Source organism: Balaenoptera physalus, assembly GCF_965194825.1.
Source record: "Balaenoptera physalus genome assembly, chromosome: 12".
NCBI classification, from domain to species: Eukaryota; Metazoa; Chordata; class Mammalia; order Artiodactyla; family Balaenopteridae; genus Balaenoptera; species Balaenoptera physalus.
Window position 1 is genome coordinate 76,869,497 of NC_138897.1, and position 15,290 is coordinate 76,884,786.

Below are 15,290 nucleotides of genomic sequence, written 5' to 3' on the forward strand. Positions count from 1 at the left end.
ACTCTTAGGGTGACGAGGAAGGAAGCTTAATGGGCATTTAGCGTAACAGCCTTTCCCTTAAGTAAAGTCACATAAATTGCATAAGATTGGGTCTTTTCTGAACATGCCATTAAATAACAAGTTTCTCCAATAGCATAACATGCCTCGGGTGATCAACAGCCATTGTGCTTCCTGACTTGATGTCTCCTGTCCATATGCCTTCAAATATCTGTCAAAAGATGCATACTGAGTCTTCGTATGTTTCTGCTAACAGACAATTCAGAACTTTTTCTGTGTCTGTGTTGAGCATGAATGATGTATCTTGAAGCCAAAGCTTTTACAACACATTCACCCCGGCAGATCTACCCCTGTGTACAGCTTATATCTAAGCATCAAGAAAAACAAGCAAAAAACCAAGCATGGTATAAAGAGTTTTCACAGATACAAGGATGTAATGTTCAGCACAGGGAATGTAACCAATATTTTATAATAACCTTAAATGAAGTATAACCTATAAAAATGTCAAAAATCACATTGGGCAATTCTCTGATGGCCTAGTGGTTAGATTCCGGGCTTTCGCTGCCATGGCCTGGGTTCAATCCCTGGTCGGGGAACTGAAATTCCACAAACTGCGCGGCCAAGAAAACAAAAATTCAATCACTACGTTGTACACTAGAAACTAATATAACATTGTAAACCAACTATACTTCAGTTAAAAAAAAGAAAATAAAGTTGGTTGTTCAAATCAGGAAAAAGAAAGTTTTCAATGTCAAATCACCTGTGTGGGATGTCACATACCCATCTTTCCACTTTATTCTTAAATAAGACCAGTCTTTTCCATATCCTGGTCCGTAACCTCTGTGTGCACCGTAGTTCTTGACCTTCCTCCTGTGAGTGCAGAGGTCAGAGCTGAACAGTTCTTTCACCACTCAGCGTGCCTCCTGCAGCTGTCCCTTCCACGCACCTGTTCCCAGACTCTTTCCCCTCCTTGTTTTTGCCCTTCTTCTCCCCTCCCGATAACAGAATATCCCAGATCAAAGGACAAAAGTACTAGTTACAAGTCTTTATACCTTTTTGACACAATCATAAGGCAGGAAAGAATGATTTTTTTGCTGGTTTAACTTTTCATGATTGAAATATTTCATGACTGCAATATTTATTTTAACTTTTTAAGTGGATCTATTTTATTTTTTATTAAAAAAAATTAAAAAAAAAAATATTTTGGCTGCACCACACAGCATGCAGGATCTTAGTTCCCCGACCAGGGATTGAACCCTTGCCCCCTGCAGTGGAAGCGCAGAGTCTTACCCACTGGATCGTCAGGGAAGCCCCACGTGGATCTTTAAAGAAAATGTCAAGTACAGTCACAAAAGGACAAAGACTGTATGATTGCACTTATAAGAGGTCCCTAGAGCAGACAAATTCATAGACAGAAAGGTGGCGAACGGGGGTTACCGGGGGCTGGGGGAGAGCATATGGGGAGTTATTGTTTAATGGGGACAGAGTTCCAATTTGGGAAAATAAAAAGAGTTCTGGAGATGGATGGTGGTGATGGTTATACAACAATGTGAATGTACTTAATGCCACTGAAGCGTTACAAATAATAAAAATGGTAAATGTTATATGTATTTTACCACAGTAAAAAAAGCCAAAAAAACAGTTAAGACCAACATTTAAAAATAAGTTGCTTCATAAAATAACATGTACTTTGTTGTTTTTCTTTTACAACAAACAAAAAAAAACAAAAAAACAAAAACACAACTAATAATGACCTTAAGAGAGGTTAAATGAGTGAATGAAATGAATATTTAACAAAACCAGTTTAGGTTTCATCAGGGCCCAAGGTACAAAAAAGCGTAAACTTCTAATTCTAAATATTGGTGCCGTTCTTCTCCATGAACTGGGAAATTCACCAAGCAGACTTAACTTGATTAAATTCATTTAATTCATGCAATCCATGCCGGAAAGTGTAGGTGGCCGTCCTTCACAACCACAGCAAGTTCTTATTCCTGGAGCTGAGCTCTGTTGAAGTCAGTACCCTTCCGCCTTGACTGATTTTGGTTCAGAGGGAACAGAGAAGAGTGGGTTAAGTGATAACCTCTGAGTACTCTTCCCCAAACTGGAGCCAGTGCATGATTGTGGGCCTCTTTTCTGGTTTGAGATGAACAACAGCTGAAGGAAAAAACTTTGTGGAATGCTGCTAAAGGCAAATCAACTATTAGAACAAAATCACAGAATGTCAGCATGGAAAAGAACACCTACCTCTGAGGTTGCTTGTCCGAGTTAGAATCCCGTTTGCTATATTCCTGACAAACAGTCAGAGCCTCTTTATAAACAGGACTTCCCTGAGTAACCTAAGCCATTTCTAGACTGGTCTAGCTGTTAAAAAGCACCTCTCATACTGAGTTAAATTCTGTCTCCCTCTATCAACAAGAGGATTTTTTTGGTTTTAATTGTTATAATATTTTTAAAGTTTTTAAACATCTGATTTAGAAATAATCTTTTAAATACACCAAAAAATTGCAAATATTGGTCAAAAAAATTTCTTGTATAGTCTTCATCAAGCTTTCCCTAATGTTAACATCTTACATAACCACAGTATAGTTATTAACACTAATAAAATACTAACTAATCTAAAGACCTTATTCAAATCTTGTTAATGGCTCCATAACACCCTTTTCGGGACCAGGATCCAATCCAGGCTCCCAGAATGCATTTAGTCATCGTGCCTCCTCAGTCTCCTTTCAACTGAGAGGGTTCCATACGTATTCATCTTTCATAACTTTTGGAAAGAAAGTCCCTTGGTTTGGGTTTGTCGGATGTTTCCTCATGATTAGATCCTGGTTGTGCCATCTGGGGGGCAGGAACCCCACAGAAGTGATATGGTTCTTCTCTGGCTCATTCCTCCTGTGTGTACACATGTGTGTGTTTTATACAAATGAGCATACACTTGTACACTTATTTCCCCTTCTTTCATGCATGAAAGGGAGAATACTGTAGAAAGTCCTTCACAGTTTGCTTTCTTCACTTAGTATATCCTCCTTTGCAGAAGAGTTAACAGCAGCAGGCCTGTTATTCTTAGAAAGGCGTGCTTACAAGGGTAGCCTTGGCTAGCATCTGTGAACTTAGATTGCAGGAGAGTCTCCACCACTTCCTAAATGATCAGAGTGGCTCACGACACCTATGCAACAATGTGATTCATGGGGAACCCCTGCTTTCCTCCTGTGACGTCTGGGATTTTGGTATGTGCCAGCCAGAGGATGCCCATGTGACCAGCCTGAACTCTAACAAGCTTCCATGGTAGTCATTTCACATGTATGAGCAGAATTTGTTCCCAGAGGAAGTGTGTGTGACTACACTCGGAGAGCACTCCTGGGAGTGTGTGCGTGATTTCCTCTAGACATTGCCCCCATGCCCCTCTTCCCTTTGCTGATTGCTTTATGTCCTTACACTGTAATTAATCTTAGCTGTGAATCTGACCATGTGCAGTGTCCTGTGAATTCCAGAGAATCACCAAACGCAGAAGTGGTCTAGGGGACACCTGTACCTGTACATAGAGATCTTCATTCTCTATTACAGTTGCACAGGGCTCCAGGGAAGGATGTTTATATACCATAGTTTATTCAACCTGTCTCCTATATGTGGACATTTAGGTTGCTTCCAACATTTTGCAATAATAAACTACACTTCAAACAATAACCTTGTGTATACATATTTTTATGCTGTGGGAGGTGTATCTTCAGGGTAGATACTCTCTAGAAATGAGAGTTCTGGGTCAACAGATCAGGGCATAGTTTTGTTAAGTGTAGCCCAATTCCTCTTCTGCAAGGTTGTATCAGTATGCGTTCCCACCAGCCATGTGTGAGAACAGCCTTTTTCCTCAGAGCCTTGCCAATTCTTCATGTTCACCAATCTGATAGGTTTCATAAAAGTAGTATCATGGGTTGTTTAAATTTGCATCTCTAATTATGAGTGAGGTCGGTCATCTTCATGTGTTTAAACACAATACACACACACACAAACACACACGCATGCAGTGACTTATCTACTCAAGTGTCTCCTCCATTTTTCTATTGAGTTTTTTCATTCCCCAATTTAAGAGGTCTTTATACAGTAGAGATATAAGCCCATTATCCATGATATATGTTGCAAATATGTCCTCCCAATTTGTCAGTTGTCTTTTGACTATGTTTGTGGTGTTTTGCCAATCTAGCAAGAGTTAACCTGGGGTCCAAGGATGTCTGGAGTCTGCAGACCTTCCAGGATGGCATGTCTGCTTTTCTGAGAGGCCTGCAGCATTCATCCAGATTTCCAATGGTGCTGTGACCTAAGAATGTCAGGAGCTGCCCCGTCCCACCCGTCTTCCCCTGAGCTTAACTGTGCCCAACAGAACTGCTCTGCTCAACCCTCCAAAGTCTCAAAGGCTTCTCTCATTCCTCCTGAGTTTTCAGGAAGACCCAGCAACTCGGCTTCCAATGGGGTATTTTTCACGTTGTGTCCTTAGTGTGAATCCTTATCCATGAATACATTCCTCCCACATGACCCCAGGTTCAATGTGAAAAGGAAGGGACAGGCTCTGCTTTGGCCAGGAACCCCAACACTGACTCATTCCTTGCTTCCCCTCTGCCCCCCACCCCATCCTCCCTGTATCTTGAGCTCATCTGAGTGCTGGGGGGGTAGGGGAGAGAGAACCATGAGGATGATACTCTAGGTACAGGCGAACCAGCACACAAGCACACAACCACCACCTCTGTCCAGGCAACACATTTTGTTAATGTATATTAAGAGCAAACTGGCTTTTCTTGGCAGCTACAGAGTCTATTCTAATTAACCAGTTAAAACCTGTAGGGCTTCTGTTTTTCACTTCTGTTTTCCACTTGTGTGTAGTTCCCTTTATGAAACCAAGTACAAAATCTTGCATTTATATCTATTAAATTTCATTTTGCTTTACACAATTCAAAATGTAATTTACCTCTGGTGGAGTTAAAAAGGAGAAAGGGAATGGTTTAGAAAAGGAATAGGGAAACAGTAATCTTCTAGTTCTCGGGTTGGGTGGTACGTATATATGTGTGTATATACATGTACTGATATAAGTATGTTGTGTTCATTTATATATGCATACTTTCATTTTATATCAAATTTTACATGAAGAAAACTTTCCATCTTGTTAGACGCGGCCCACCATAACAAGGAGTAAGGAACTTCTGGATCTGTTACGTTGCTCATTTAACTATATTTTTAAGGATAGGTCACCACAGCATAAAATCTGATATTTTGTTCAACTGTTACTTCATGCTTTATCTATTCTTAATTATGGTTAATATACGCAGCCTACTAATGACAGTCAATTGCCCTGTAACCTGTGTAAATAAATGATGTATTTTTATCAGGTGGGGAATGGAGCCTAGCCCAGGAAGCCCAGAGAATACGAATTTATTAGTACATAGAGCAGGGGTTTACAAACTACAGCCAGTGCTTATAGACAACACTTTACTGGAACACAGCCACACTAATTTTTGTAAGAATCACCTATGCCTGCTTTCAAGCAACAATGGCAGAGTTGAGTAGTTTCAACAGAGGCCATATGGCCTGCAAAGCCTAAAATATTTACTGTACGACCCTTTACACAGAAAGTTTACTAACTCTTGATCTAAGGCACCATCCAGGGCAAAGAGTAAGCATTCTAGTCCACTTGGCAGGTAAAACTTCCTTTAGGAACTGGGGTCCATCAGGCTACCTTAGCTCACTAACCATTAGTCTCACCTAACTAATCCCTCTTACTCCAATATCAAATTCACAGAGATGGGATTTTCCATGCCACACCAAGCAGTGATTCCACTTTTCACCGTGTATTAGTTAAAGAACTGGCTTTCTGATTTAAGCTTCAGCCTCTCATGAAGGGGGGTAGCTTGGATCAGTCCTTTGGAGATCATCACCTCTGACGTACAAAAGATACAAGTCAAGTTTCTAGACCTACAAAGCTTAGGACTTACTTCTGAAATATGGAGACCCCGCAAGGGTATCCATCCTATGAAGCCCTAGCTGGGTCAACAGTCTCCCTCAAAGATACCTCTGTGACACCTCACTCTATCCTAACCATGACGCTACCAAAACTCAAGGAACGAGTACACATCGTTCCTTAACATCAGACACAGAAATCCCACACGACCATCACAAAGAGACTCAACATTCCATATACAGTAGCTGTGTGAGAGGACTGACACGTTTTCATGAGATAAGCACTTCCTCTCAAGTGTCTGACGCGACACGAATGTTTTTAAAAATCATCAAAAGAAAGTTAACATCAAAATCAACATTTTGGAAATGTTTCAAGAATAAATCATAAGCTACCTGTCAGACTCTGTAATTTGTCCTGCGAAGTGTTACTCCAGCTGGAAAGATGCCATCCCCACTCAACTGATCTGCATCAAGATCTCATTTCTTACCTGGCTGGGGCAGAGCTTCTCTTCAGCAGCTGTGGAATATTGACGTGTGTCTTCCTTTGCTCCCTCACAGGGGTCTCTTACAATCTCCGCCTGGTCCCCTCCATCTCTGAAGACCTTTTGCTCCATGCTCTTGGCTTTCACTTCCCTATCCAAGATCCCAGAAGCCACAGAACCTTCTGCTGTGGGGTCCACCAGCCCACACCGCCCAGGCTCACCCCCATGGTCCAAGGTCTCAGGGGTTTCTTCGCGACAACTTTCCACAGGAGTCCTCTGCAGCTCCAAGGGCACTGCCCTACTCTGACTTATACGAGAGCTTGAGGCTCCAGGTTTTACATCTGGAATCGCACTTGGCTCAGGGTCAGCATGAAGCTCTTTGGAGACACCCACTGGGAGTTCAGAGTATAATTCCTGCACCTCGGCAGACATGGAGGAATCGAGTGGAACGGGCTGGGTCTCTACGCCGGATGACAGCATGGGGGCAGATGCAGATATGGAGTCAAGTCTTTTACACCAAACGGCTCACCCTGACACAAATCAAAGGAAGGGATAAAAGTTTAAAACCTTGCAGGGTAGTAGAAAGCTGTCTCAGCTTAAACTGGCTAAAACAAAGGCAAAAAATTCTACCTCAAATGCCAGCATTATCTGGCACCAAAAAATTCTCTGTAAGAGACTGAGTTTGAGGAAAATAAATACCTTAAACCTTTAATAGACATCTGTCTTATTTCAATGCAAATACTGCCTTGTGAACAATTCTTAGTATAAATCTGGATTTAAGTGAGATCTCATCAAATGTAGATGAGAATAAGACATGTCTAAGCATCCAAGGATAGACCTGATGTAAATAAGAAGGTAAAGAAGGTTTTTGAATTGTTTTCAGGTCGTGAACCTTGCGCGTTTTGTTCGCTGCTATATCCCTGCTGCCTGGAATAGTTGTTTTACCCATAGCAGGTACTCAGAAAATACTTGCTGAATTAACATATACTGAGGGACTCTGTAGAATTCAATTCACTGACTTTTCTTCATTAAGAATTCTCTTTGGAAGAAGATATAGAGAAAAGTGCTCACCAAACACCTGAGCTGTGTCTACGCAGGCTGGCACCCGACACGACTAAATCAGCTCTTGGGCAAATCCTTCCTGACTTCAACTCAGCACCTCGAGATTTTCCAAGTGCCTTCACAGACACCACTCATTTGATTCTCATAACAACCCAGTGAGCTAAGCAGGGCGGCTGTTGTCCTCCTGTTACAGGTTCTAACACCACACCTGAAGAGGGTAAAGGTGACCTGCCTAAAATATTACATGGTTAACTGAGGGAAGGAGGGGGGACACCCAGGGCTTCCACTGTGTTGGTCATGTTTCACTTCTCACATTGGGTAATGGGAACATGGGTTATTTGCTAAAATGTATATATTTAAGTAGTTCATGATACTGTATTATTAAAGTAATCAAAACAAACGCACACACAGATAGGGAATGGTACACCCAGAACCAGGGTCTCCTGGCCGGTAACTTTTCCATTTTAGTCTACCAAACGCGTGTGGTTTCCACCACAAAATCCACTTGACCTGACCAAGGCGGAAAGGATAACCAAATGAGATACTGCACGCTTTCGTTCTTGATGTTTTCCTTAACCCTAAACAGGAGGAGAGAGAAGGTGAGAAATATTTGGAATCTCCGAGTTGATAACAAGAATTTATCAGAAGTACTGACGGCAGATCCCTTTGGCCGAAATGCACGTAGGAAAGGATGTTTCAGATGTACTCTCACCACTTCCTAATGTCCATCTTTCTCCAAAATAAACATGTTACATACAAGTAATACCCAGAGCTCGCTACGGAACTGTTTTGACTATTAGGCTGTCTCACCGTCTCTCCACCAACCACGATCAGATTTCTGAGCATGAGGGACTCTCCGAGACACCATGTAACTCCCTCCTTACGACCCAGCGGCCCTGGGCCCTGTCTCTGTTCATACCCTGATTATGGGGGGAAGCCCACCGATGCCGCTTACACAAAGGCACACGCTCTGCCTCCCCGTCAATGAGCAGCCCGCTCCTTGAGCACTCCTGGGTTGACGACTGTTCCTCCTTGACAGAAGGTCCCCTACACTGGCTTGTGCTGTCTGGACTGGAGCTGGGGCTGAGGAAGGGCAGATGACAGGTCCTCTCATTCCAGACCATTCTGCCTTTCTCCTGGTTTTCCAACCTGTGGTGGCTGATTTACTCACGTCCCTATGCTCTCATCTGCTGAGCGAGCGCCTTAGTGTTTTCAAGGAACCCTACTCAAAGGTGAAAGGACATAACGCAACACCACTAACTTAAATACGAATACTAGAAATTACAGGAAAGCAGACTGCTGGTCCATAAGGTTGAGGTAACACAGGAGGGCTGGTGAAGAAACCTGAATCCAAAAGAGAAGCAAGGAGAGACGCACTGGCATGCAAAGGAGTGAGGTGAGACTCACAGGGGACTTTCATAAACCGTGCTGACAAAGGCATCCTTTCTGGAGCTAGTCTTCCCCTTTCTCCTCTAGCTCCTGGATTTCTAGGGGTACTTTAGATTTTAAGCCATTTTGTGTGTGTGTGTGTGTGTGTGTGTACGTGGGGGTTAAGGTATAAAGTGAAACTGCTATTTGATGCCCCCGCTCCCAAAAGGTTGGAAGTGCTCCATTTTAATTTGGTTCAGTTTCCCTTTCCCATCGACAGATAACAATCCAGCTTTTGGTTGTCACACCACATACGCACCGAAAGAGTAAGTGCAGGAAAGACTACTGTAGAAGAGAAGGTGGAGACAAGCTCCGTGGGTCTCCCTGCCTGCCAAAGTGTGGGTGTTCTCAAGTTCAACCCTCGATACACCCCCTTCCCAGGCTTCACTTTTTTGATGACCTCACCTTTTCGTGCAGCTTCTCTGATAAGAGGATGACTCAAAACTGTCCCTTTAAGCACAGAGTAACCACATGATCCAGCGACTCCACTCTGAGGAACATGTGCAAAAACCACATGCCCGTGCAAAAACCACATGCTCGCACAAAAACTTGTACACGGATGTTCACTGCAGAACTGTTCACAAGAGCCAAAAAGTGGAAACAAATCAAAATGTCCATCAACTGATGAACGGATCAACAAAATGTGGTCTATCCACACAATGGAGTATTACTTAACTATGAAAAGAAATGATGTGTTGATTCATGACACAACATGGATGAACCTTGAAAACCTTATGTAAGTAAAAGAAGCCAGGCGCAAAAGACCACATATTATAAGATCTCACTTACACGAAATGTCCACAGCAGGCAAATCTGGAGTCAGAAAGTGGATTAGTGACCACTTACTGCTGGAACAGTTGGAGAAATAGGGAGTGGCTGATGGACAGTTTTTCTTTTAGGGGCAATAAAAGTGTTCTAAAATTGATTGTGGTGATGGTTGCACAACTCAGACTATGCCAAACACCACTGAATTGTACAATTTAAGTTGATGAATTACAAGTTACATGAATTATATCTTAATAAAGCTGATTTTTTAAAAAAAGAAATCCGTCCCTAGCCCCAACTTTTTCTCAAGCTGTGACCTACGTTTCACTCACAAGGATGGCACCCCCCCCAAAACGTAACATGCCTAAAATAGAACCCATTCAACCCAGTGAATAATCGAGTATCGCTACATGCAAGCAGCTATGAGAAACAGGATGAGTAAGAGGCTCTCAGTAGCCTTACATGCTTATTTTTGATCCCATTGCCTCTCTTAGTAATGGCACCCCTGTTACCCCAGAGCTCAGACTTGAATCCCCAGACATAACCATATCTGACCATCCACATCCCGTTCAATTAGCACTTGTACCAACGGTCCCAACTCCAGCTGTGTCTCTAACAAATCTCACTCCTTTCCAACCCCACAGTCCTAACTCAAGATTTTGTTCTGAACACAAAATCACGCACAAATACATGCTTCCTAAACAGATGCTTATCACAAAGAGGCAATATTGATAATCACATAAAATGGCTCAAAATATTCCTCAGGGAAAACAGTGCCATTACCTTTCCTACACCTCCATCTATGTTGTAAACTGGTGTGGACCAAAACAGAATTGTAAAGCTTGGTCACCAAAAGATAACTTCCAATATACAAAAGCCAAACGCCACAAAACTACCATCTCTTGATACGTGTGTTTGGTAGAGACATAATTATAAGACTTTTCAACCTGTAAAACAACTAGGCACATCGGCTGTCGAAGCAAAACAGACACTCCTTCCTTTTTGCAGCCTGATTCTGGTCCTCAAGTTTCTCAGCAGTATGTGAAGTGGAGTCACCAAGGACAGCTAAGTGCCTCAGCTGGAGCCCTCAGAGGTGAAGTCACATTTAGATGCAAGCCTAGAGCAGTTTACAATTATTCTCAGCTCACTAGCTCACATCACTAAACTCTCCTCTCAACTTTCTCCCTCTATCAAGATATTGGTAATGCCACAAGACTGCAGAAACAACAGAATTTTACCATTCAAGTTCTTTAAATTTCTGAATGCAATGGAGCAATTAAAAATGATGGTACAGAAATATACCTCTCCATAGAAAGCTGCCTGAGATGTCTTATCAAGCTAGATAAATATTAGGATTCTTTTATTTTGGAAAAATATATATCCATATAGGAAAATTGTTTTAAATACTATAAGCCAAATATTAACAGTGTTACCCTGGGTGATGGGATCATGAATGACTTATCTGCATGTTGTACTTCTTTTTAAACAATGAGCGTGTATCACACGTGTTAAAATTTTTTTAAAACGTTGTATCTCAAGATCCAAATATGAAGCAATAAAGAATAACCGGTAAGTGTATTATCCCTTTATCAGTATCTTTCCAAATGTCAGCTCTCTCCCTCAATCATAAATTTTTTACACTAAAGTGTTAAATAAACTTGAAGTAAGAGGAAAGAGTAACACATGCTTATAAAATGTAGACAGGGATTTATGGCTTAATCCTTACTAATGATTTGTAACCAACCTACTGGGTGAAGACACCAGATAATTACCTAGTTTGAGGTATAAGCAGAAAATAACCCACAGATTCACAAACAACTCTCTCTTGCTGCTATTGGCTTGTCATCTTTACCATTAACAAAAATAAGAATTACATTGTTTAGGGGATGGATTTATCCCAGGGGTGGGGATGGGGGGAAGACTAATGTTTATAAGGAGTATGCAGTACAATTATTCCAGTAAAAGAAGAAAGCCCTTTGAATTGAGAATTATCATCTCCCAGTCTTTCTGCTTCAAATGCAGAATCAGTGCTGGGAAGCAGTCTAGTTGTTGGTCTCCAAGCTGGGAGACCAGGGTCCCTATCCTGCCTCTCGCTTACTAGCTGCACGGCCTTGAGTGTTGTCACTGAACTTTCCTGGGCTTGTTTTTCACATGTACAAATTAAACAAAATAATCGCAAAGCACTGTGTTACCCGTAAAAATCCTAAGACTCTAAATAACTTTTCTGTTTCAGTTTGTTTCAGCACAGCAGACCTATAGACACCAACAAAAGTGGTACAGAGCTCAGACTAATCCCCACTGCAAGTACTCAAGGGCAAACAAGGTAATTTAAGAACACTTTACATACGAAAAAGATAGAAAGCTGTTCTTCAGTGTGTCTTCAGGCAATTTGGAAGTGTTAATTCCCATCCCACCAAATAACAAAAGCCAAGGGGAGGATGGGGAAACTACGAATGAAAGATTAACATTGCAGCTCTCGGCCTCATTAGAATACGTTTTATAATACTAAAAACCTGACAAAGTGGCAACTTTAGTCATTCAAACATGCCCCAAAACAAAAGTTCTGGGGGTACAAAGTTTACAGCAGTAAGCAAAAGAAGAAAAAAAATCAAACAAAGAAAACAACAGAACAGAAAGCCATGTGCCCCAATAATCCCATCTGACGGTCTCCCTTCCCTTTAATTACAAAAGCAAAGGGGCTGCTCTTCACCAAACGAAGCAGTTAATAACACTAGGCACTACCACACTTGTGACAAGGGCCAATACTCAAAATAATGATCAGGCCCTCAGAAGTTCACCACACTCCTTTCACCTTGAGAAAGGGGCTTTCTTTTCCAAAGATTCGGACACTGTAGCCAATCCCTCCCTGAGGGAATTCGGAGAAGGGGGTCTCTTCTTGAGTAACAGAGAAAGAAGAATCTTTGAACAAGATCTCTAGACAAACTGAAAGTGGGGCAGGGAAGTGCATATACTGAACAGGGCCTGGCTCTTCCCCACGGAGTGCACAAGAAATCTCAATAGCATCAAGCACGGCTTCCCCCCGTTCCTCCCTTTATCAGCATGCAGAAAAAGGATCCCTCTGTCTCCATATGGGGAGTGAAACAGTGAAAATACTCCTGATTTCTACTGACAAAGACTCTGCATAAAAGATTTTCATTCCTTTTTCAAAGGAAGGGGAGGAAAGAAACCATCTGTGCCACTCCAAATATACAGCAGGAAAGCGTTCTCCTCTCATAGGTCTAGAGTCTTATTTTTCTTGGGAGAGCAAGAGAAAGAAGTTGGAATCTCCATCTTGGGTGTAGGGGGGTGTGCACATCAGATAGAAGGAAGCTTTTTCATCACTAGAGCAAGTAGTGGGAGTGGGAGAGGGCATCTCTAACCAGTCGGGAAGGAGTGATAGCTTCTCTGGACAAAGGAAAGGTTGGCTTCTATCAGGTCTCCCTCTTGGAGTACAGACCTGCTTCCAAAAGCAGTCTTTTTTGCAGATTATTCTAACTGAGGCCCTCTTTGTTAATTTGGTAAGTGTGGTCGGATCTAAGACAGTACAAGTGCCTCTTTCTCTGCCCCAGGGAAAAGCCTCCTCAGAAAGTGATAGGGGGTGGGGAGGGATGGGAGGAGACATGCATGGAAAAATCTGTGTTTCTCTGTGGAAGATACCAGTTTCCTTTTTAAAAAAAAACAAAAACAAATTAAGTAACAGTAATAGCAACAGTTTTCCAAAAGGTTACTATGTACCAAGCACTTACACAAAATTTCCTTTAGCCCTTAGGACAATTCTTTGAAGAGAGTACCCAAATTAGAGATGGGAGGACTGACAAAAGGTTAAGAAATGAGTCAAGGTCACAAAGATGGGAAGTGGGACACACGCGGGCTTGCATCCATCACACTCCAAAGGCCACGCTCTTCACTGTGCGAGGGAAAAGAGCTCCAGGCACACCAATAAGCTCGGGGGCGGAGAAGCGAGGCTCACTCTGTGGACACGACTGGGGGAGGGGAGAAAGGCTGACTAACACCATAAAGTAAATTCAGGATCTTCCTCCCTCTGTACCAGGGTAAAGATAAAAAATAAAGAAGGAAAAATAAATCTATCTTTTACAGGGAAGGAAGAGCCCCCTGTCACTTTTAGGCAACTTGAGTCTTTCTCTCCACCTGGGGGGCGCTGACCAAATCGAGAGAGATCTTATCCCTCCTGAAAATAAGTTCAGAATCGCCCTCTCGCACCCCGGGAGCGGGTCTCCCTCTGCTGACAAGCGCGCCGCAGCCGGAGAAGCGCGTTCGCCCACGACAAGGGGCGTCGCCCGCCCCGAGGAGAGAAGTTGGGGGTCCCCCGCCGTATCGAGGTCGAAGAGGAGTCGTTCTCCCCCGCCGGAGCCATGACTCGGAGAAGCCGTTTTCCCCTCGCGACGCGGGGCCCTCTTCCCGGGTCGCTCCGCGCCCGCAGCGCAGCCTGCGTTCCCTTCGGCGCTCCGAGAGGGCGGGGGGCCCGGGCTCCCCTTCAGCCTGCACCGCCCGGCGAAGGGTCCGCTCAGGCTGGAGTAGGGCGGGGCGGCTACGCCCGAGGCCTTCCCGCCCCCGGCCTCTTACCCTGAGGTCGGCTCCGCGGCCCGCGCTCGCCCCGCCAGCCCGGCCTCTGCAGCCGCTGCCCCGTAGCCTCCAAGTCTACCTGAGCCTGCGGAGCCGAGAGAGCCCGGGGGCGCTCCGGCCGCCGCCGCCTCTTCGTCTCTATGGTCGCCCCGCACTTCCTCATCCGGGGCCCGAGCTAGCCATGCGGACTCGCCCAGGTCCCGCCCCCGCACTGCGCGCGTGCTCTCCTGGGGCGGCTCTTCCCGCATGGAGCCTCCCGCCCTCGGCTAGCTCCAGCGGCCTCTGCCCCGCCCCTGCGGCCGGGACTCTTAAAGGGGAACACATCTTTTGACTCTGCTCCTGCTGAGCTTCAGGTACAGTGTCTGACTCCACTGAGACCACTCTGGTCCAGTCTCTTTTCTGGCCCGAACGGCTGCAACTCTCCGGGCCTCCCGGCTTCTACCCTGGCAACCCAAGATATCTTTTTATACCTGGAATCAGTATTTTAGATCATGTCACTCCCCTGCTCCATCTCCTTTCTGGCATCTTGTTTTAATTTCTTCATAGCTTTAACACTAGCCGAAATTGCCGTTTCATGTTTATCGACTCTTTTATCATCTGTCCCTCGCACCCTTGTCTGTTTTGTTCATCATTCTTTGCTCAGCACCTAGAGCAGTGTCCTGCACAAGCAGGCACTCAACAGATATTTGAAGGAAGGAAAAGAACGTTTATTCAACAGGGAATTGAGACGGTCCAGAGAGTGCAATCAATCCCCAAATCACACAGCCCTGTGTTAAACAGAAATCTGTTGTCTCTTGGAGCTTATCAACTTGGCTGAGTAGAGAGCTAGAGGTTTGGAGGTTTGTGGGAGATTTTAATTTTCTCCTCTCCAATCAACGTATCCTTGAACCAGTCAACATGTGGACCATTTTATCTAAGACAGTGGTTTTCCCAGCATTAGTTAGGGCTGGAGATATACACACCTAAATGCCAACCCTATTGTTTACAGCCTGTAAGTCCATCCATCGTCTATATACATACACAGTTTACATA

General features: G+C 43.7%; 1 protein-coding gene across 16 annotated transcripts in view; it reads right to left on the bottom strand.

Moving 5' to 3' along the window:
* The window catches only part of PRR14L (proline rich 14 like), a 63,027-nt gene extending 48,580 nt beyond the window's left edge, over window positions 1-14,447 (bottom strand). For 12 of the 16 annotated variants that reach the window (XR_014251764.1, XR_014251765.1, XR_014251766.1 and 9 more), the window contains exon 1: window positions 6,426-6,915. Coding sequence is in view for 9 of the 16 variants with exons in the window: in XM_082416975.1 (XP_082273101.1) it covers window positions 6,426-6,899 (474 nt within the window). In the remaining 7 variants the exon portion in view is untranslated. Of the gene's footprint in view, window positions 1-6,425; window positions 6,950-14,258 lie in introns of those variants that run through there. The other 4 variants (XR_014251761.1, XR_014251762.1, XR_014251763.1 and 1 more) reach the window with 3 other exon arrangements.
* Between the last annotated feature and the right edge of the window lie 843 nt (window positions 14,448-15,290).